The 23,130-nt window shown below is 49.8% G+C and overlaps 5 protein-coding genes across 5 annotated transcripts; 2 read left to right on the top strand and 3 right to left on the bottom strand.

Moving 5' to 3' along the window:
* Positions 1-1,425: 1,425 nt before the first annotated feature.
* Positions 1,426-3,815, top strand: ANOM_010810 (Zn(II)2Cys6 transcription factor; the record flags this gene model as incomplete). Its single annotated transcript, XM_015556066.1, has 3 exons — positions 1,426-2,562; positions 2,680-3,476; positions 3,557-3,815. 3 exons carry the CDS (start codon positions 1,426-1,428, stop codon positions 3,813-3,815), a joined length of 2,193 nt encoding a protein of 730 aa, XP_015402290.1.
* Positions 3,816-4,573: 758 nt separating this feature from the next.
* Positions 4,574-8,054, bottom strand: ANOM_010809 (ATP-dependent 3'-5' DNA helicase; the record flags this gene model as incomplete). The annotated part of the gene is made up of 3 exons (XM_015556065.1): positions 4,574-6,765; positions 6,852-7,433; positions 7,478-8,054. 3 exons carry the CDS (start codon positions 8,052-8,054, stop codon positions 4,574-4,576), a joined length of 3,351 nt encoding a protein of 1,116 aa, XP_015402292.1.
* A 1,008-nt stretch (positions 8,055-9,062) lies between these two features.
* ANOM_010808 (flavin-containing monooxygenase) lies at positions 9,063-11,101 on the top strand (the record flags this gene model as incomplete). Its single annotated transcript, XM_015556064.1, has 4 exons — positions 9,063-9,670; positions 9,718-9,971; positions 10,024-10,160; positions 10,214-11,101. 4 exons carry the CDS (start codon positions 9,063-9,065, stop codon positions 11,099-11,101), a joined length of 1,887 nt encoding a protein of 628 aa, XP_015402294.1.
* A 400-nt stretch (positions 11,102-11,501) lies between these two features.
* ANOM_010807 (Yip1 domain protein) lies at positions 11,502-15,200 on the bottom strand (the record flags this gene model as incomplete). The annotated part of the gene is made up of 8 exons (XM_015556063.1): positions 14,934-15,200; positions 14,442-14,856; positions 14,207-14,359; positions 13,901-14,145; positions 13,105-13,137; positions 11,994-13,025; positions 11,627-11,934; positions 11,502-11,567 (listed from the first exon to the last, which is right to left on the bottom strand). The coding sequence occupies exons 1-8, from the start codon at positions 15,019-15,021 to the stop codon at positions 11,502-11,504; spliced, it is 2,340 nt and encodes a 779-aa protein (XP_015402291.1). The 5' UTR covers positions 15,022-15,200.
* Positions 15,201-15,768: 568 nt separating this feature from the next.
* Positions 15,769-22,036, bottom strand: ANOM_010806 (pentatricopeptide repeat protein; the record flags this gene model as incomplete). Its single annotated transcript, XM_015556062.1, has 6 exons — positions 15,769-16,585; positions 16,648-17,405; positions 17,483-17,964; positions 20,293-20,640; positions 20,960-21,140; positions 21,302-22,036. 6 exons carry the CDS (start codon positions 22,034-22,036, stop codon positions 15,769-15,771), a joined length of 3,321 nt encoding a protein of 1,106 aa, XP_015402293.1.
* Positions 22,037-23,130: the final 1,094 nt, after the last annotated feature.

The following is a 23,130-nucleotide window of genomic DNA, read 5'->3' as shown; positions in this document are numbered from 1 at the left end:
TGGCGGACGGCGAATTGTGCTGTGCGCCAGTCCTTTCTTGGATTCTCTGCATAAGAGGAAGAAAAGCAAAGACCACCTCAGCACCTATTTTGTTTTTTTTGGTTTTTCTCTCTTTCCTTCTCTATTAAGTCTTTCTGTTCCGTAACCCTTAGTCTGGTATTAGCATTTTTGTTCTCCCAGCCTGAGGACCCCCTTTTTTCTCTTTTTGACTTTTGACTCATGAAATCATCTTATGCATGCTTCCCAAAGCCAAAGCCGCACATACCAATCCAAAGCCACTAGTGAGATAGCGTTGGGTCTCCGCCCCATAGTATGGGTCCCATTTTTATCTGTCCATATCTCAAGTCCTTCCGATGCCCCAGACTGTCTGAGGGGAGTTCAGGTGGTTCCTGCAATGACTGACAAGATAACTATGTTGGTGCATCAGAAAAGCAAGGAGGCTAGGAGTAGGGGGAAATCAAGGGTGAAAGCAACGCAAAAAAAAGAAAAAAAAAAAAAAAAAAAGATTAAGGCTGTATCAAATCCCGAAATGAACTGGACCTCACATGGGTTCGATCAATAGCCAGCTATGGAGGTTTAAGCCATGCTTCATAATAAAGTCATGATGCGTAGGGTAATGGTGGCCCTGAGGGATCTGCTGGTGCTCCATCATCAGAGACGCTCTAAAATTGGCACACATTCGATAGAATGAACTAGTAGAAGATCAGAGGGAGGGGAGTCGTAGGGATTTAGTGTTATATTATAGTATAGGATAGTGTGTATAGTGTCATTGGCATCGCTGGAACTTGAGATGGTTCGGAATTCCAATTAGGGCAACGGAGGCGGTGGTGAAGTCATTGTTCACCTCTTCCTTCTTCTGCTGCTGCTGCTGATTATTTTTATTTTATTATTTTATTTTATTCTATTTGGCTTTCTGATTTGATGGCTTTTTTATTTTTATTTTGTTTCCCACTCTTCTCCCATCCTCCCCTTCCAGATCATACACACTAGTGATCCTTGGATTTGACTTTTCTTGACTCTCCCCATCAGTCTCACTAACGCGATTCATGTCCATTCCTTCTGGTTGACCGGGACCATTTTGGTTGTCTTTTGATGTCTCCAGCGGAGTCACGATTTCCACTTCGTCCATCGTTCCGTTTCCTTTCTTTCCGTTTGTCCATCCTTCTCGAAGACGCTTGTTTCAACTCCCTCCCCCTTTTTTCCTTCGGCATTATATATAACCAAACTATTTTTTTAACTTAATCCCTAATACTATCCGTCCGCCCTCTCAGTGAACATCCTCCTCGCCTGGATGATGAGAGTGACCAGAGTCTCCATCCTGCGGTGCGGACGAGCTCTGAGTTGATCAGACCATCTCTTCATGCCGATCTCGTCAACATCAATCCGATTGAATGCTTGGATGCAACTCACCTGGTCTCGGTCACTATGGCAAACTCATTTCCGCCATCTCAGACACCCTTAAACAGCTTTCTCTTGCATCCGTCACAGCGCCTAAACGAGCCGTCGGCGCTCTCCGCCTACTCCATCCTGGGTCCCGCACAATATCCGGAGAGTGTCGCTCTGTGGCATAACCCTCCTACCCAACCCCCCTCGCAGTCGGGCTTGTCAGTATCTGCCCCGCCTGCGTCTTTTGCTCCTATTCCGAAGCCACAGTCGCTGCTGCAGCCCATCCCAGACCAGAAAAAGCACAAGCGCACCAGAAGTGGCTGTTTCACATGCCGAGCCCGTCGGATCAAATGTGATGAGACCCGTCCCGTCTGCGATAGATGCCGGAAGGGGAACCGCGACTGTGTCTATCCCACTCCGGGCACGAGCGGCTCTATGGCCTCGGCCGGTTCCCGTTCCGGAGCTAAGTCCAAGGCACCTCGGCCCCAATCGCGCGGGAGTGATTCGTCTAGCCATGTGGAAGCAGACGACATTCACATCCTGGAACCCATCGCAGATGAGGACGAGGAAGAAGAAGGAAGTGTGGGGTCCAGTTCACGTTTATCGCCCTGCACGGGCCCGAGTGGGACAAGAAGCAAGCTCGACCTGCGCAACAAACGCAGCGCACAATCTTTAGCCAGACGCAAAGCGAAGCAACAGTCACTCGTAATCCAAGCTGCCTCTGAAACTTCGGGATCTTATAGGGAGCCTAGCAGTTCACCGTCGACCGAGGCGTCCTTGAGGCTCGATTCGGCAAGTGTGCGGTCGGTCAGCGTCGGCCTGAACCCTTATGAATCTTTCGCAGTTCCCAACGCCGCCCATCTACCGGAAGATGTGCGCTTCTATCTCGCGTTCCATCAAGGGTATATGACTCCACGTCATTATTTCATGAGGCGTGGCAGCCACCGGTTCGTTCATCAGAGTCTCATCGAATTAGCTCTGCAATATGACCCCCTTCTCTATGCCATCGTCGGCTTCGCTGCGTACCATCATTGCGTTCAAACCGGAAACGGGAGACTGTATACATTTCTCAAATATTACAACATGGCATTGAAGATGTTACGGAAATCGTTGAGCTCAAGCGAAGAGCATTCGGAGGCGACACTGATCACCGTTTTGGTTCTCGCCACTTTTGAAGTAGGTTTCACCACCATGGTACCGCCATTTTCATGCTTCCTCCCTTTTACCGCTCTTCGTCTGTCCACTGAAGCACCCTTTTCTTGCCCGGAGAGCCACTAATTGGGAATCAACCAGGAATTCATCGGTGACTGGGTAAACCTGATCGACCACCATCAAGCCGCTCATGCACTGATGCGCGAGCTCTTAAGCCCCGAATCCATCGCCACAAACGAGCTCCATGGTCACATATTCCCTTGGTACGCTCGATTTGATGTGGTAGCGGGAATATTAGCCGGAAATGAAATGGTCCTGGGCCGGGAATGGTACATCGCGAAAGAAGACTACGATGCTCAACAGGCCGCCATGTATCCAAAGGACGTGGACAAGCAGCTCAACTTAGCTGCGTCGATTAATCGTCGATCCGGGCTAGAAATGGCGTCGTTGTATGCCAAACTGTCACGCGGGATGATTCCAATTGACGAGTTTATCTTGCAAAACGACCAGCTCGGTCAGCTCATCGAAAAAGTACGGGAAATCCTGGAGAAGTTCCACAGTTCGGAGTACACTGTCTGGCAGTATCCAGACAGACAGCCTTTGACGGAAGATGACATTGTTGACCCTTATATCCCTGGTGGCATGCATCGGGGCCCACTGTGGGATGTGAATGTAGCATGGATTGACTACTATGCCACCAAAGCGATGTACAAGTATCAATCACTACTCTCTGTGAGACAGTCCTCACCGTCAGAGTTGCAACACCTGGCTCTAGAGCAATGTCGACTGATCGAGGCCATTGAGCGGTGGCCGGAGAAGGAAAATGGATATCTGTTTACATATAAGAACAGTATTGGAATGGCATGCTTGTTTGCCCCTAAGGACAGTAAACATGCCATGTGGGGCCGAAAAAAGTTGGCGCTGTTGGAGCGTAACGGGTAAGTCATTCTGATACTTCTTTTCCCTTGGACAACAGGTACCACAGAAACCAGGGGACTGACCGTGCATTGGGCTGTAGGTATCTATTGGCCCCGAAGTTCCGGCAGCTATTGGCCACTGTGTGGCAGTCGCCAGAGATCAACCACTGGTGGCTCCCTAACGACGAAGGGTATCCGGATATCATCCGAGAGGTGCGGTCTATGACGGAGGAACGTTCTAATACCCCGCGTGATAATTTCCGCGAGAGTGTTCGCAATTTGAGGTCATTGTTCTGGAATATCAGCTTGGATGACTCCTCGAGCTCGAATAATTCGTCCCCGTTGGGACAAGACCGATGAACAGGGTTACGCACCTGAAGCTTCTGCATTACAATAACACTTTCGAATGCTATGAGCCCACTCTCGAGTCCACTGTGAATTGTGGCTCCTCAGTCTTGAAGACCAGCAGAAGGCTCTGTAGAGCACACTCATCAACCCTCACGACCACAATTGATACTTCGCCATGTCCGACTATAATCCAACATTTTCTGGACATTTTCTCTTGGCTTCCAGGGACTGGAGGCTTCCATACTTGGGAGGATGAACTCCATCCCATCGAAACACCCCCTTGAACTGATGACCGGATGAGACGTCTTTTCCTTAGCCTCTTCACTTATTTTGCTTTTTCAATCCATATACCCACTGAGCGACATCTTATATTCGTGCATGACATGCAGTTTAGTATTATCTTTTTGTTCGATCCTGGAGATGATCGGAACAAAGCAAAGGAAGGTCCTTTAAAAGTAATATTATAATAGTGGACACCGCGCTATTGGCAGCTAGGATACCGGGGCAATCGCTTATTTATGGATTTCATATCATTTACTCGCATTTGCATACAGATATACATGAGATCATATATATACCCAATGGAAGCATGAGCTTGTCTACATTCAGTAGACAATGAATCTAATCTATCACGATTTCGTTTGAATTTTGATACCAGCGCACACAATGTTCAGTAGCTGTAGTACAAGTCTAATATAAGTTTGGCCGGCGAAATAACAACAAAGTCATCTAAAGCCAGACAATCACATTGTCGACAGTAAGCATAAATGTCAACCCCGAACCCGAACCTCCTGAGCCGGAACAACCGTCTCCAATCCACCCGCCAATTCCCCCATCCCGTCCTCCCCGTTCACATCCTCACCCCACGGCAAAGAATCAACATCGACCTCCCAACCAAGTAAACACCTCAGCACAACCTCTGCCCCAGCTTTACTCATCACCTCATTCATCTCCTTGCACCGTTCGTCGCAAACACACTCGATACATCCCTTTGGTGTAATACACTGACAGGCCTCGATCCTCGCTACCGCGCGTCGAAGAAGTACATCGACGAATTCAAACGCCTTTCCTGCAATCCCAGAGCCGCAGGACCCGCCCTTGGCGTCATAGAACGTTAATCGGGCGGGTCGTTGGCGGGCAGGAGGTCGGAGGATATTCTGGATATTCTCTTTCTCCTTGCTTCGGGCTTCGACGGCGACTCGGAGATTCTTGCCTAGCTCCTTTTTCGCGACCTTGCATTCTGTTCGCACGTCGCCCGGGGAGGAAATGACGAATGTGGGGAGTAGTGAGAGGACGGCGTGTTCGGCAGCGTGTATGGCAGCCGCAATGTTGAGGTGTCTTGATTCGAGGATTTCGAGGGCCCGTTTGGGTACGTCGAGCCACATGCCTTTGGTAAGGATATCGATGGGCGGGTTATCAACCGCCACGGCGTCGAGAACGCGGCCTCGTTTGTCGATCTTGAAGAAGCCGTAGACGACAGCGTGGATGCGTACGGCGCCGTAGAAGGCGCGCGAGCTCGTCGTCGGGCTAATCTGTCGGATGGTTTCTGTCTCGATGGGGTCGATGTCTGTGTAGTCGCGTTGCATGGTGTTCCAGTCGACGTGGACGCGGACGACGCGCGCAAACCGGCTGTCGGGGTTGAGTTCCTTGACGAGGTATGTTTGGCCCTGGTGGAGGAAGATGCCGCCTTCGTAGATGGTGAAGAAGGCGCGCGACGCCTCGACTTCTTCGAGGACGATGTTTCGGGCGTTGGTGGTGTCGATGACGGCGAAGTGCTGGTCTTCTGTGTCGCGGATGGAGACGCAGCGGGATGGCTGTGGACGGAATCGTTCGTGGCAGTGGTAGAAGCCCAGGGCGTCTTGTGTGAGGCGTGTGGCGGCGAATTCGGGGAGTTGTTGCCCGAAGTAGATGCTGTCTTCGTCGGGGCGGATGGGCATCTCGAATGCGGCACATTGGACGTGGCCCTCGAGGATGAGTTCGTTGGCTAGATCCACCTGCAGCTCGCAGTTGGGTTTGGTGAATAGCTCTTCGGGGTTTTTCATGTAGTATTGGTCTGTGGGATATCTGTCTCCGACAAGCACAGAGAGGGAATCCTTATTCCTGCGTCCGGCACGGCCGCTCTGTTGGCGTAGGTTGGAGATGGAATACGGGAAGCCGAGGGTGATGACAGCATCTAGAGAGCCGATATCGACGCCCAGCTCGAGGGCATTGGTCGCCACAATTCCCATTAGCTGGCCCTCAAACATTTCCTTTTCGATTTTCCGTCGATCCTGGGGACTATACCCGCCTCGATAGCCCATGACTAAGTTCCCAATCTCACGCCTTTCGAGGTTTTGAAATTCAGCCCGCACGGCCTGTAAGAGGACCTCACATAGCTTGCGTATCCTACAGAATGCTATTACTCTTGCGCCTCTCAGGATTAGCTGGCAGAACAGTCGTGCGGTTTCAGCGACGCTGTCTCCACGTCCTGAAGTAGGATCGCCGGGGTCTTTGAAGGGCGTGTTCCAGCATATGAACTCCTTTCGGCCAGAGGGAGAGCCGTCAAAGTCTATTAGTTTGACGTCTTCAACGCCGAAAATTGCCTTCATGTGGCCTTCAGGGTTTGCCACGGTAGCTGAGCATGAGATGAACCGGACGTGGCGGTTCCCTACAGCTGCACATATCCTGCGTAGTCGTCGCATGACGAATGCAACATGGGATCCGAAGAGACCGTTGTAGACGTGTAGCTCGTCGACCACAACGAATTTCAGATTTTTTAGGAACGTACGCCAGGCGCTCTCCTGTGGTAAGATGGTGATATGTAGCATATCTGGGTTCGTGAAGATGATTCGCGCCTCGTCACGAATCATATTACGATTCTCCATTGGTGTGTCACCATCGAAAGTCTCGACCATTGTATGTTGCAAATCCTCCATGTACTGCAGTAAATCTTTCATACTGCGTCTCTGGTCCTGGGCCAATGCTTCGTGGGAAATATATACAATCCCCGGCTATCATGATCATTTTCCAGCTCATGTAGCATCGGAACCTGGTATATCAACGATTTACCAGAACTGGTAGAGGTAGAAATAATGACGTTATGACCCTCATACAGATGGTTGATTGCTTCCGCCTGGTGAGAGTAGAACTGCGTGATACCCCGTGTGTTATACAGGGCATTGACGAGATTCTGAGAAAGCCTAAACGCCAACTCCCCGTAAATAGCAGGCTGTGCGTCGATCACCCTATGGCCCTCTGGTACGATCTGTGCCGTATACCAGTCCATCTCACGGATCTCCGTAATAATGTCTGACATAGATTTGCGTTCTTTGGGGATCTGCTGCGGCGGAGCACTCGTCACAGGCACCGTATCACCATCATCTGGAGGTACAGGAATCCAAGCATCCTTTTCCCGTTCAAGTTTCTCAACTGGGTCAGTACTATCGTCTTCGCACTGTACTAAGAAGGTATCAACCGCGTCTGAGAACTTTTTATTCCGCTTCTCGATTAGCGCGAGCATCTGCTTCTGACTGTAGACTGGAATCTTCAGATCTTCATCCTTCAACTTGCGCATGGGTTTGGCGTCCTCCCCGGACTTAGATCGTTGAGTTTCCCTCTTCAAATCACCATCCACGAACTCGAATAACAGAGCTATACTCTGTGAGGATGCTCCATATTACCATCGCCACCATTACCAAGCTCATACCTGCCATGCCGACCATAAGTCTCCGTCATCTCCTTGTCCCCAACATTCATCACTTCCAGTTTCGCCTCATCAACATACTCAAACCGGACCGCCCGCGGTACAAGAACCCTCACCCGCGCAATCTCCTCGACCGTCAATTCCTCGCCCATCTGCGCCTGAACCGCTTTCTTAATGTTCTCAAATGTTGTAGCAAAGTGCTTCCGCGTGCAGCAGAACGTGTATACTATATTCAGGGCGCGGTGCGTACGTGACAGTTTCTTGAATGGGTCCGGCCATGGTGCAGATGGAGTGCGTTTCGGTGGGGGTGTTGCTTTGGATTTGGGTCCCCTTTTTGCGGTCTTTTTGGGTGCCAGGATTTCACCGGAGGTATTGTTGGGTGTGGATATTGTTGATGAGTCTGGAGGAGTTGGATCTTGGGCTTTTCTGCGTCGCTTCGCTTTGGTTGGTTGTTCTGGGGTTATGGTTGTTGACGCGCCATCTTGGTCCAAAGGGTTCTCTTCGGCAGATGATTTCTTGCGCTTTGATACCGAGCTGGAGCGGTTTGTCTGGGAGTTGACACCGGTCATGTTGATATGCTACATTATGAAGTGTTCAATGTCCCTGGATGGAAGTATGAAGATTTGGGTCGGAGAAAACACGGGATCCAACGATCGTCTAGAGGCGACAGACGCGGTGTCACGTGGAGATAAGGTTGCAATATTACTGGATTCGGGGTAGTGAGTGGGCTTTTGGATCTATAAAAGTTAGTCCTTGAGTACTCGAGTCTCTTCAAGAAATTGGCTTGTTAGCCATTGCGGTTAAGAATTGGCAGTTAAGCCTCAGAGTACAGTAGTAATAGGTAAGACTGATCGGATAAATCTGTAGACTCTATTTATGCACGCCAGATCATCTTGCTGCATGCATGACTCAGACCCACTCCAGAGTATGGTCTGCCTCTGAAGTTGCATAACTATAGTACATACTCCTTGGTCATGAATATCTAGAGAAAGGCCTTGCAATTCATAGCACACAAGGTAATTCATGAGAGACTTACGTTCAAAAGTCTGTCCAAGGTACAAGAATCAATGTACGGTTCTAGGTAGTGTTAGGGCTTAGTGGTAGGATTAGGCTAGCTACCAGCGAGTATATATCAGTTGACTAACTAAAGAATAATCATTAGAGCTCTTATTGAGGCCTCTACTGTGTTGGGTGGGTTTATCATGTCTTTCTGGCACTCCAAAGTACAAGACAAAGGCATCCCTATATAGAGCAGGACAGGCCTGAAGCCTTCAGTGTACCTGAAGTGAAAACTAGTAGGTCTTCGCGCTCTCGTCGCAAAGTTGCATTATATATTTCCTCACTTTGCAACCCGGCGGTTTGTGGCTCATTAAGGAGTCGTGTCAATAATGTCTCTCATATGTAGCCTATTGAACTTGAACTGAGATGGAGGGGCTCGCTGGCAGGGATCTCCGCACATCACATGGCAAGTACATATACCTAGAAAAACAACATTACAGACATCTTCGCTAAGTCCATCATAACACCTCATACTTTAAACACTCACTCAAAACCGGAAGCCCATTCTCATTCTCACAATGGGTGACTCTAACCTCGCCACCGCAACTCCTTCGACCTTGGGAAGTAATCGGCCAGGCCCTCACCCCGCATCGCAAGACCGGCCGGTAAACTTCCCCGAATGGGGTCAGCCTTCAGCCAGCGGATACCGCGTATCTGGCCACATTATCGGAGAACCATGGCCCGGAAGGCAGGGCAAAGCGTTCAAAGTGATCATGATGGGGGCCGGGCCTGCAGGGATCGACTTCTTGCACCACGCCCGGAAGGCCCTGGAAGACCTGGACGTGGAAATCAAATGTTTCGAGAAAAACGCCGATGTGGGCGGCACATGGTACGAGAACCGCTACCCTGGATGTGCCTGTGATATCCCCAGTGCCAATTATCAGTTTCCTTGGCGTCCGAATCCCGACTGGACTCACTTCTACAGTGGCGCACGGGAGATCTGGGAATATCTTAAAGGGATTGTCTTGGATGAAGGACTTGACGAGTACATTCAGCTCAATACACGGGTTGAGAAGGCTGTCTGGCAGGATAACATATCGCGGTGGGTTTTGACTCTGCGAGGTGCATATGATCAGGTGTGGGAGGAGGATTGCGATCTGCTTTTGGATGGAACAGGGCCTCTGAAGTAAGTTTCAGGGGGGTACAGGTGACTCGAGTCTAACATACATATAGTGCCTGGAAATGGCCGAAAATACCTGGACTAAAGACCTTCAAAGGGCGCCTCTTTCACACTGCGCATTATGAGGAAGGATATGATCTGACGGGAAAGCGTGTAGCTGTCATTGGGACCGGTAGCTCTGGGGTTCAAACCGTCGCTTCAATTTACCCTCATGTAGCCAGGTTATACACCTGGGTGCGTAATCCTACATGGATCACGGCAGGGTTTGCTCAAAAGTATGCCGGCAAGGACGGTGCGAATTTCAAGTGTAAGTGACAAGCTTCTACCATAGTAGCTTCACGGTGCTCACAATGTTTCAGACTCAGAGGAAGATAAAGCCGAATGGCGTCGGAACCCAGAGAAGTACCTTGATTACCGCAGGCTGATCGAAGGCGAGCTGAACCAGCGGTATAAACTTGTGCTCCGAAATACTAAAGAGTCACATGAGGCCAATGAAGTGAGTCCAACACATCAGCCAAGTGAAGAACTTCACCTCTAACGAAGCCACAGTACGCATATAACGAAATGAGAAAGAAACTTGAGAGCAAGCCGCATCTCATCGATAAAATCATTCCCAAGAATTTCAACGTGGGCTGCAGGCGGCCAACACCCGGAAACGGGTACTTAGAGGCCCTAGTAGGAGAGAAGACCACTGCTTTCACCGAACCAGTGGCAAGTATCACGCCCAAAGGCTTCACAGACCAAGATGGAAACGAGTACGAATGTGATGTTATTATCTGTGCCACTGGCTTTGATACCTCATATCGACCTCAATTTCCTATCTACGGACTCGATGGAATCTGCTTACAAGAACGCTGGGCTGAAGTCCCCGAGTCCTATATAGGAATCGCTGCTCCCAGGATGCCAAACTACTTCATGTTCTCTGGGCCCTTCACACCCGTTGCACAGGGATCCCTTCTGCCCATCATCGCAAAGATGAGCAAGCATTGTCTGCAAGTTATCCGCAAGATGTACGTACAGCACATTCGACGTATAACTCCGAAGGACTCAGCCATTGCCCAATTCATGGAGCACTGCTGTGCATATCTCCCACGAACATGCTGGGCCGATCCATGCACTAGCTGGTTCAAGCAAGGGAGGTCCGATGGTCCCATCGTGATGTGGCCTGGCTCCCGTCTTGCATTTTTTGATGTGCTTAGTACTCCCCAGTGGGAAGATTTCGATATAGAGTATCATTCTGGCAATCGGTTCGGTTTCCTAGGGAGCGGGTTTTCGCATTGTGAATTCTCTACCGAGGAGCAACTGACAGCCTATCTGAATGTTGAGATGGAGAACGCCTTGGCTTACCCGGAGGTTAAAAGGTTGATAGAAGCTAACGAGATTGGGAAAATGAAAGAGAGGACTCGGGCAAATGGCACATCCCCCTTTTTGCCATGACCTACCATTTCCACGCATGTCTCTTCGAGCTGATTTACCTTGCGGTGATCAGAACCTTGGATTGAAATGATAAATGATTGATGGATGTATTAAGAAATAAGATAACTGTACAAAACGAATGCAGTGGGTGTATATTCAAAAGTTAAAAAAGGAAAAACGTGCATGTCGAATGAGACCTCAGTGCCAGCCAATGTAGAGCCATGCCCATGGCTCCATCCAACACCCCAGTTCAATAGAGACTCCTCGTAACAAATGCAAAATGCCAACCCATCTTAACCTACTGATGTAAGGATGTAGATGCTCGTCTCCTGAGCCGAAGGGCCCTTAATGCGACAGCCACATCCCAAAGCATCTGTATCTGGGCAATTGTCCCCTGAGGGCTGATTCCTATATAATGGGCTTACTGATGCTCCAGTAGGTCACAGACAATGCGATAGAGCTCCTTGGCAGAATCCTCGCTTGGCATCTACACATAGTTAGTTATCTTGTCCATGTAGAGATCTCGCACGTGCAGATTTGACATACCCTCAGTAAGGTAGGGACCGATCGACCTTCTTCCAGACTCGCTAGGTGAATCTGCTTGGATTTGGGTTCGTTGCCTGACGCATCGCCAACCTTCATGCCCTTGAAAATGGGCGTGTTTAGCATTACGCGTAGAACACCGTCCGCGCGCATGATCAAGCGAGTAGCCTTCTTGTCCTCTTTACCATCGGTAACCTTGACATTAACTTTGAAGGTGCCAATTCCACGCTCCTTCCATTCTCCATTTGAGAACTGGAAGAGCTTTGCCTTGCTTGAGAAGTAGGTTTTCTCTTCCTCCTCTCCTGTCTCGACTATTTCGGAAATGTGGTCAGTAAAGGTTCTTAGAGGGATTTTATATAGGACGACATACTCGGACGTTCAAAGAATCTTTCATCTGTCTTCTCCTGCTCAAATTCTCCAGGCGCAGTATCGGCTTCTTGATCCTTATCCTTTTCTTTTTCTTCTTCTTCTGCTTCTTCATCCTCTTCTGCTCCAAACGGCTTACCCTTGCTAGAACTTCCGAGAATACCGGCCCCCGCTGGTGCAGCGAAGCTAGTGAGACCGCCCTTCGAGCCGGCAGCCCCAAATCCACCGCTGAACCCTGAGAATCCGGAACCCAGAGATGCAAACCCGGAGGTGCCAGCGGCGCTTGCGAATCCGGTAGCAGCTGGTTTGGTAGCTTCAGTAGTAGTTGCTGACTTAAAGACAGATGTGTTAGAACCTCCTATGGCGCCGAAAGGTGACTGTTCTGAGCTAGCAAAAGCGGCCAGGCTTGAAGCAGCGAATGCAGATGAGGATGTGGCAGCCGGCTTCGAGGTTTCTTCCTTGGGCTTCGAGGCACCAAGCGAGCCGAAAGGCGAAACGGCAGACGTGTTTGCAAATGCGCTCTTCAGAGGGGCCGATCCTCTTTCTTGGGAAGCGTCCCTGTGTCGCTTCTTCTCAGGCTCCCCCGCAGTCGTCTCGGAGGCGCCATTTTCTGCGGGAGCCTTACTGTCATCGACGGTGCTTTCGGCTTTCGGCTCATCCTTATCCAGTTGGTCTCGGCTTCTCTTCTTCTTTGGGCTCAGGATCTTTCTGGCAATGTTCGTGGTTTGTGTCTGCTCTCCCTCAACCTCGGGCGCATTTGACGAAGTAATGTCTTCATCCTCATCAGCCTTAGAGTCGCGTGACCTCTTCCGTCTATGGCCGTTTTCCTCGTCTAGATTCTCGGGCTGGTCCTCGTCGAATGATCGCTTCCTACCCCTGCTGCTCGAGCGGCTATTTTCGCTGTCCTGTTGTTGTTCAGTGGAGGTGCCGGCTGTTGAAGTGTTCGGGGCCGAGGTGATGGATGTCTCCTTTAGTTTGTGGCGAACAGGGCGCTCAGCGTTGTCGTTATCGGACGCTTGAGAATCATCCGCAGTGGCTGTGGGCTGTTAGACCAAACGCACTACCAGCGAGTCCCGACATCCGCAGGAGGGACAGACTTCCAAAATTTTACGTACCTTTAGTGTCCATTGGGTCCACGCGAGCATCATCTGTGCGATCACCACGTCAGTTTTCCAGCTGATACCTCTGCAGAACGGTGTAATGTACCCTTCACCCCAATATTATCTCCCGAGTCAGTTGCCATGTCCTATGTTTTTCGGTTGACTCTACCAAAAGCTGTAGTGGATGCCGACAAAGAGAGATTTGCACGATCCAACGAATGTGGGATATCTTCCCGAGCTAAAAGGTCGCTCCTCAGCTGTATGATCGACGTGGGGAGAACAATCGGATCAGGTGGTAGGTACTGTGGTGGCCGCTGTAGGGCGTCTGGTAGAAAAAGAAGTCCCAGGTGCCAAGTGCTAACGGTCTCTGGTCGAAAAGCGATCGAATGAGGCAGAGATCCAACTAGTGGGAGAGGTGCAGGTCGAGAAGCGGCCGATTCGCACCAACGAACGGGTGACGACAAACTGCTTTGTTGTCGTCGGCAGTCGTCCGGTCACCGCCCCGCAGTTAGCCTTACTAGTCAGTTTTATCTCCCGGCACGCTTTTAATCTGATAGAACAACAACAATCAATCGAGCAGAAGAAAACATTCTCAATTGGATATCTTAGCATGCAATAAACTAATACACTAAGGAGAACCAAACAAGCACAGCTTCAAGGAACATCGACGGGATAAACAGAAAGAAAACAGAGTGATAGGTAGATTTCACACGCCCGTTACCATCGGCTTGCAGCACCGTCTTTCTATCACGAAGGCTGGCTAATTCCCCAGCTATTACGTCGCCAGCATCTCTTAGCACCTATCCTTAACTGATAAAGCAGAGGCAACCGATCGCAATGTAGAAAACAAACAGTGGGTATACTGCGATACCAACCCGATTCTTGAGCACTCCGGATCCACCAAGAATGCTGATACCCGCCGCCAAAGACCATGCGATCAATACAAGATATACCGGTATCCGCGCAATAGTCGGCAGGCCAAGCGCACTAAGAAGGGCAGCGATGACAAGAGGGAAGAGCGTATAGCCGATGATGCAGACAGACTGGAAAAAGGATCTAAGATCAAAGCATTAGTAACCACTCTCGGAAGCACCGTAGAAGACATGAATGCACATACATATTCCCACCCAGCAGCTTAATCTGCAAAGTCACGACCGCTTCCCCAATCCACACGATACAGAATACACCGGAGAAGACCAGGTCTGACTGATCTCCCTTTGCGCGCATTGCCAGGAAAAAGCTCAATAGTAAGCAGAAAATGAGCGGACCCCTAGAAAGGCGGTTCTTATTAGTATTCCAGCAGGGCCAAATCGCATTAAGTCAAGACAACAGCATGCTGCCAGTATACTTACCAAAGATCCCAGTCACGCAGACCTTCACTCATTCCGCCTTGTAAGACAGTATCGGCGTCCGGCCAGCGGCCCACGAGATTCCTCAGACCACCACCACTACCAAACCCAGTGGCCTCTCCTCGTTCGGCCGCACCACCAATACCTCCTCCACCACGCTGCAGCATCCCACCCATCAGGTATTTGGGCCACAAAACCTGGCGCATCTTCTCCCAGACTGCCAGTAGATCACGCGACACCGTTTCCCATACCGTTTCATCGATGGTGTTCTGAGCGGCGCGGCGGTCTTCGCCAGGGATTGAAGAGGTCAGGTAATTGCCGGAAAGATTTCCTCCTCGGGAACTCGAAGCCTCGGGCTGAATATTGCCTCTTAAGGGAGTGGTATCGGTATCGTGTAATGGGTCATCAGCGTCGATGGCTAAAGCGCGGAAGGGTCAGTGGCAGTCAACAAGGGGCACGCCTCCATCCGAGGGGCTAGTGAGAGGCCAAACTCACCATCATCAGCTTCAATAACATCATCATCAAGAATTGAATCATCATCGTGCAGATCCCCGTGGGAATGGGTATGTGATACGCTGGCCATGGTAGATATCGTTTGTTGTAGTGAGATGGAGTTCGATCGCGAGAAGGAGTTAGCACCAGAGGAGCATTGCTTGTTGATCCAGATGCTACCGGAGCTACTGGACTATAGATTGTGCCAAGCGTTGGTTCGCTAAGCACAAGAATTCGCCGAGGGATAGTGAGATGAGGAGGTAGAGGTCACGATATGAGCTGTCTCGTTCCTGGGAGAGGCTACAGTGGCATAATGCACGTCTTACGTACGCGGCACGGGCTGAAAGGGGAAGGCGGAAAGCTGCGGATCTTATCACCTTCATATCAGATTGTTTTCCCAACATCAACCTCCAACATGAGCCACTGCTAGTAGATAGTTCAGTGTGAAGACTGTATCCCAAATCTAACATAGCAGCAATGCCTTTTAACGTGGTAAGGGGCCTAACTTGGTGACAAAGCCATCGCTTCTACTTGACGTAGCATACAGAGCACCTGCTCCTGGCCGCGATACTTGCGAAACCAATCCTATTCCAGGGGTTATGAATCAATGAAAACAGAATTGAGATGTCTTTTATGTAAAGAGATATCTATTATTACATGAACACTGCCGATATTTGTACATATAAACCACCTCACTGCCAACCATGATAGTGTACACTGAAGATTATATACCAACGCCTGTAGATGCATGCAAGTATGAGGTCGTATCAACCATCAAACAAGTCATAAAACTATTCGTTGTGCAGACTGCACAAGCTCCCGCTACTCTTCATTGAACTCAGTCAACATCTAATGGATCCTCAGCAACTTGCTGATCTTGGTATGCCAGAATCTGTTCGGAAGTCGGGGAAACCAGAGCATTCTTGTACTTCTCGGTGATCTCAGCGTTGGAATACTTCCTTAAATCCCGTGAATCTTTCTTGAGTTGGGCGCGGATTTCTTTGGAAAGTAGCTTAGAGTTTGTTGGCTTCAAGATATCATCTATCAAAACCCTCACAGTGGCTAAGACCTTGAGAGCTTCCGCTCCGGAGACGGCATGCTGATCAGAACTATTGGAGCGAATACCGCGGCCTGTGACTGGAACTGGAGACACTAGACCATGCTTCATAGCTGTATCAAGTTTGGCAACGCAAGGGCGCAGCGTTTCAACAGCGGTTGTTTGTAAATTAAGACGCAACTGCTGACCCAGAGCACTCAGGCCGCCGGCTGGTCGTTTCCCGGTCCCATCGATGCCATTCAGTGACATAAGAAGCTGGGGGCTATCACCCAAGATGCGGACTAGGTCGAGGTAGGCTCCCAATGCCTGGGGAAAAGGTAGCACAAGTGACTCCTCCATGAGATGAAGGAGCCCATTAGCATTCTTGAAAACGTTGATATTTTTGCGATCACGGAGACAACATGCAAATGCGATCCGGAAAGACCTCCCCTCCGTCATTTGGGCGGGCACCATCTGATTGCGTATGACCTCAAGGGCAACGCGACTGGAATGGCCAAGCCGTAAAAGTCGGAGGTATTGATGGTATGTGCCGCCATCCGGCTCAATCTTATAGTGTGTGTCTTCCAGGGTTAGGTGCTGCCAGTAAGCTTTTCCAGCACTAATTCCTTGAGTCATACTTAAGCAAGCCTCCAGGATCAATGCAAGTTCCCTATTTCCCACAGAGATAAAAGAAGGTCCCGGGCCAACGATAGGGTCGAAACGTTTTCGAATGTTTCTTCTTCCTCTTCTTGTTCGAGTTCCTCTGGCTCCGCCTCTGATGGTCGATACAACTTTTCACTATCATCCACGAACGGAACATCTTCCTCTAGGTCGCCTCTTCTGCTCTTCTTTTGTGGTTTCGAAGATGAATCCGATGGCTCTTTGGCGAGGATTGGGACTCCAGTGACTTGGTGAATCAAGACGAACACGTCATAACAGTCCCGATCGGTAGATCCTTCCAGGAGCAGATTGGCCATTGCGCTCACAAGGAGGTTGTCCAATTCGAGCTGCCCCTTCTTCCATCGAAAGATAATATCAGACCATATCCGCTTACCTTCCTTGATACCCTGGGCTTTCCTTGCAAGAATTTTCTCCACCTGAGAAGGCTTCATCCGATCTACGTCCGCCTGGGCTGCATCCGAGATAGCTCTCAGGATAATACTGTACGTCGTGCAGTCTGGAGAACCTGGTCCGTCTTCAGGGAGCTCGCCAGCGACCTGCCATAAGCTGTCCATATTACGATGGCGTGCACAGACATTGAGCATTGCATTGGTGTGGATAAGGTTTGGCGTTACGGTTGAATTGGGTGCAAAGATAGACCTGTAAATAGAAAACGCGGTCTTGACAGGGTTGACGCCGGCGTCCTTGCTTACTCTGCATAGGCCATCCAGCATAACTGTGTACGTCACCGAATTAGGCCTTCGTCCTCGCTTCTTCATCTGCAGATTGAAACCCAATTGTCAGCCCTACTGCCAGCAAATACACAAATCTGACATGAACAAAGATAATATCTCACCTCATTGTAGAACTTAAGCGCTGCCTTCGGATTGTTCTTCGTCATACAATACTCCATGAGATGATTCCAAGCCACCGTGCACTCCATACGTTCCCTTTGCGCCGTGCGGACCAACGCCACAGCCAACAGCACATCATCGGCCTTTAAAAGCCTTGCGACTCGGTCAGACAGCGCCCGAGGGTCCTTCAACCATTTCAACTCCATTTCGACAACTTTTCCGGAAACTCTGACTGACATGGTCCCGTCCAATTCCTCCCGAGTCTTCGGCGAAGTGCCTGCCTTCGCAATCGAGAGCAAGATGTCATCGTGTGTGGTTCCTTCTCTAGATTTCACCCACCGGTTGGGCTCCAGGAGCGTATCCTCAAACTCCTCACTCGTAACGGCAGACTCCGAATCTTCAAACTCCCCGCTCTCAGCGACGGATTCCGGTTCGTCAATTTCTTCATTCACATTCAGAGGTTCCGAGTCTCCAGAATGTGTAGCTTCAGAATTTGTAGAGTATCGTTTTGCGCCAACAGGTAACCTCCAAGCACTAATTTGTCCCGGCACTGTGACTCTCGGAGCAGGATACGAGAGAGAAATGCCCCTAGCACCTCCCGAAACACCTCTGGGCCATTTTGAGCTGAGAGATAATCTCGTTAACGGGTTGCTCTTAACGCCCGTCCGAAGAGCAGTAGCATTAGTGCAACGAAGCATTTAAAGAGCGAAGATCGATGAATCGCCTCGTTACCCAATTGTAAAGTTGAATTCTAGCCGTTCTTCACGTATCGCTCGGCTGTCACAGTAATAAGACCGTCTTGTAAGTTTTAAATGACCTCCGCAGGCTTATTGTTCAACAAGGAAAACTTTTCGGCAGGATAACGGAGTCGTGAAGGGGAGGCGATAATGGGGTGGTTAAAGCGATATATAAGACAGCGAAAAGAAAGAGATATTGAAAAAAACAGAGAGAATAAGAAAGTCAAAGGCACAAACCCAAACAATCTCCGAGGCAAGCAGCAGAGCAATAAAGACGGATTAGAAAGGAAGGTGAGCCTGTCTCATGAATGCGCAGCTCTCCGATAGCTCAAATTATCGCTGTATCGTATCGGCCAGGTTAACGCTAGTCAGAATGAGGTTAGATTGCTCAATGGCCATTCTGGGAAAGTATCTCCGCTCCCGCTCTGTGAGGCCTTAGGCCGCAAATCTCACCCCTGTATATGCCTCAGGCACCACATACTAAACGCTCTTTCGCCGCTAGTGGCGAAGTGAACCACTGGACATGTCACGGAGCAGTGACAGGATGCCCTACTTTGTCTTAGCTTCAATAGACAGTTAAGGAAGTAGCCGCTAGTCGACCAGCATCTTGTTTGCGATGGGCAAGCCTCTCGGGGCCTAGGGAACCCCGCCAAACCATAGATAACCTAAAACCAAACCATGTGTGCCTCGTGGGCAGAGAAGGTTCCGAACTTACAGATCTACTAGCCTTAGTCTCATACCTTAGCAGCTTAACCTTACATTGTACATGCTTTGTACTACGTACTAGTAATCCTGGCTGGAATAATCGCACCACTAAATCTTAGCCCGCCATTTCTGACGCATAATACATGTAAAATTCAATGATCAGCCTACACCAGTTCGCATAGCCGGATGTGTCCAATTTACAGGAGTTATATTAGACTAGTGGTATTGCAGATCTTGCTTATACAACTCCACTGGTTCTTCCTAGGGTGTAGGGAATACTGTACCTATATTAGTGTATCTGTATTCACCCACGGCCATTGCTCGGCAATACGCCATCCCTTCAGAGTGGAAGCCTTGGAACTAGTCGACGTACTCATCATTACCAACCACATCAATGGCTGAAGTATTGATTTAACGAAAAGGATTACGGTCTCTGGAAGAGCTGAACATGGCGGATCTGATGGCGCACTTTCCGTGCAAATATGTCCACAATTATTGAAATGTATCGTAGGTATTCAGAGGTTCATAAGAAATGCGAAAGAGGAGAAAGTTCCGAGTTGTGTGGAAAACTGTATCCACCAGTCCATGACCTGACGAATAGATGGACAAAGGCCATGGACCATAGAAAATAATGCACAGTTTCGGGGACCAAAACCCAGGGTAACATAAATTTGGCCGAAGCAGGGACAGTCGAAGACGAAAGCAAGGGCCATAACAAATAATTCACATACATAAGAAAGGTGAATTCAATAAACATGATCTGCATAATCCACAGGGAATAAAACGTGTGAAGGTAAACGGGAAGAAGACAAGGCAAGAAAAGAAAAAGAAAACATCAGCTAATGCAGATTGCCCCGCCAGACATCTCAAATCACAGTCCTATAGCCGGTATTCGCGAGGGGGAAACAAAGATGGGATTTCCCGATAAAGGAGATTCTCTTCCTTTTGTCAAGCGATCTAATTCAAAAAAACATAACTGGGACAGAAGCGTAAGTCGCATGGCCACTCTTTTTGACTGGAGCAATCAAGGCCAGGAAATGGTATCATGTGCGCAAGACTTTAAAGAATTAGATCCGGGGTGGCGATACACGATTAGGAGAATTTGTTATTAGAATATTCAAGCTGAGAGAAGAGAGGGAAGTTGGATATCTATTGCGGGTAGCTGGTCGATTGGTTTTCTGCAAAGCCATCCTCGATCAGCTACAACCCGTACAACGATAGACCAGAGGACCTCTCCTCCCGAACTTTCCTTTAGCTCTTTCTCATGATGTTTTTAGTCATGTTGAAACTTTCTTTTTTCTTTTTTTCTTTGGAATTTCTCGTGGCCCGGTCCTAACCAATATTGCAAACACAAAGGACTGACTACTTACGTTGCTGATATACTTGACCGCTCTGGCCATAAGGCGAGTGAGGGTAGTTTGGCGGATAGGCCATCTGTCCATTGCCCTGATACACCATGCCACCGCCAGGAGCTCCGTACTGACCAGGCACCTGGCCGTCAGCGGGCTGGTACCCGATCGGGGGCAGTTGAGGACGGACACTGCCAGGGTAGGCAGGAGGCTGACCGGGCTGCCCCGGATCGCCAGGGCCAGGGGCATCAACCTGGTTGGCTTGCGCAGCCTGGGCAGCAGCAGCACGCTCACGTTCCTCGGCAGCCTTGCGCTGAGCTTCTTCCTCCTTCTTGCGAGCCTTCCACTCTTTGCGAATTTCCTTGAATTCTAAAGCAGAATAGTTAGTCCCATTGTCACCGATTGTTGTGGTATGATTTCAGTAAGAACAAGATGAGGATATGGGGACAGCTGTAAGCGACGTCACTGGCAGGGAGGACGGCTTCGGTTTAGGTTAACCTCCGCACCGGCTCCTCACGCTACTGCGATCCCGTCGCGCTAAAGCGGTGTAACTCGACTAGCGCGTGGCACCCGCACTAGCCTAAATTGAGATACCCGCGACCCCTCTCAAAACACAAGGATCATGAGAAGACATTGAAACAATGCCGCCCAGAAGCGCCCCCAGGAAAGGGAAGAGGGGAAAACACACCTTCAGGAGTTCGCTTGGCTCCATGGGACTGCATGGTAACGTGCGCGTTCAGGTGATTCAGTGTACCATATGCCTTTTCACAGCCATTCCATCCACACTTGTACATACGCTCAATTTCCTCATACCGACGACGGGGCCGCTTATGCTGTTGCGCGCCGGGAATCGGAACGAATGAGTAGACCTAGAAATTTCCAGATGAGCCTATGACCATTGACAGTATAACCCCGAAAATAAAGGAGAAAGTTAAAGATGAAAAAAGCGCGCCGCTAGCCATCCTTGACCCCAAAAAAGGCAGGCTGACAGCGGCCCCCACTTCTGGAGGCGTCCAAGACAATAACCAACGCGAATGCGCAGCCTTTGGAAACAGACGCCAAAATCATCAAAAACATACCTGGCCAGGGCGCGGCCTGCGGTCGCAGCAGGGGAGGCGGGACCAACCGTTGTGGCAGGAGTGGTATAAGGTCCAGGCAGACCGTGCTGATGTTGACCATACCCATGCGACCAATCTGGACGCGCATACATTTGTGGAGGCGGCGGAGGAGGGTGACCTTGATACTGGGCCATTTCATGACCCTGTGGCTGATAAGGCGAGTAGGGAGGAGGATAGGTTGGGCTAGAGGCCGCGATTGAGGGATCTATAGGAACGTCCGCGTCAGACTTTACGTTCGTGTGATTGCGATGGTCATTTTGCAGCCCATCATGGAGGGTATGCATAGACGGACTTGTTGCTTGAGCCATACCTGCCGCACCACCGGCCTGTGTGTTCGGCGCGTGATGGTACTGGGGCGGGCGGGCGAGGTAATCAGGGTAAGCTGGAGAGCGCGCGGCTGGCGGAGGCTGATTCAGACCGTAGTCTGACTGCGGCGTGTTGGAAGAGGAAATATTGGCGGCGGGGCGAACCTCGGGTTGCGGTGTGTATTGAGGATTGGGGCGCACCTCAGGCTGAGGCGTGTATTGAGCAGTAGCAGCAGCAGATGCCTGGTCTGCAGCTGGAAGTTCAGAATGGGGCGCGACAGACGGTGGATATGGAAAGTGCGAACCTGACTGCGCGTACTCCGAGGCCGGTCTGTTGTCCATATAATATACTTTGCGCCGTTACCGGATAAAGATCCCTGACAAAAGCCTCCAAGCTAAAAACTCGCGTGCCTGTCTGTAGACGCGTCGAATAACACAATGAGCTTTGTGAACGTGATAAACTTGGGGTAGGATACGCCGATATAGGCCAGGTATGAAGCAGGGGGAGAAAGTTTGGTTCAGATCTCTGAACAAGATCCCCGTAGTGTGAATACTTCTAGAGATCCTTCCTTGTTGTCACGTACTATTTAGTGAATCGGAATCCCGGTGTATGAGCAATGATCACTTGACCAGCTCTTCGCAAATGGTAGTTTGTTGGGTGGAAAAGAGGGGAAAAAGAACAGTTCAGAAAAAGACAACAAAAAAAAAAAAGGATGAACGCGTGAGACTAAAGTGAAAATAGTCACACTGAGAACACCACAATTCAAAAGAAAAAAAAAACACCCAGATTGTGTATTGGGAGTCAAAAGGGCAAAGGATGAGGGTGCAGTGACTCTTCCAGACGGAGATGTTGGATCGCGATGCTTAATCGCCTTAGTCGCCTCTTAGGGTGACGGAGAATGCCTTGCAGGGTGGCGGTCGACACGACAGCACGAGGAACCAGCGGGAAAGAAAGAGACGGTCCTGTTCTGCGCTCGGGCAAGCTTGGGGGTAGAGGGTTTAGAAAGCAGCCAGGCCAAGAGCCAAAAAGTAGCGTCGATAGCCTAGCACCAACTAGTAGAAATGGGTAATATAATAAAATAAAATAATTTAGGTCCCAGAATCCACTGCTTAAACGGGTGATAGCGCGAAGAGCGATGTCTCGATCCACGAGTGGCCACACAGTAGTACAATCACCCTAAAATCGAGACGGAGGAAAAATGGTTCGACTCGACCCGGAAAAAAGAGAGACTTGAGCAGATGAGGCGACCTAAAAGGTTTTTCGGACGGACAAGCAAAAAAGAGGCTTTTCGGCAGGAGGAAAAATCGCAGGTTAGAGCACCTCGTGGGATCCGAGAGTGCGGTGGAGCGGCGCGTGGGCCCGTAATTTTCTTTGGTACTCTCTCTCTCTCTCTTTTTTTTTCTTTTTTTTCTTGCCAACAATTTTTTTTTTTTTT

Source organism: Aspergillus nomiae (assembly GCF_001204775.2).
Source record: "Aspergillus nomiae NRRL 13137 chromosome Unknown contig00456, whole genome shotgun sequence".
Lineage (NCBI taxonomy): Eukaryota > Fungi > Ascomycota > Eurotiomycetes > Eurotiales > Aspergillaceae > Aspergillus > Aspergillus nomiae.
The sequence above is the reverse complement of the archived record's forward strand: the minus strand, read 5'-3'. Positions and strand labels throughout refer to the sequence as shown.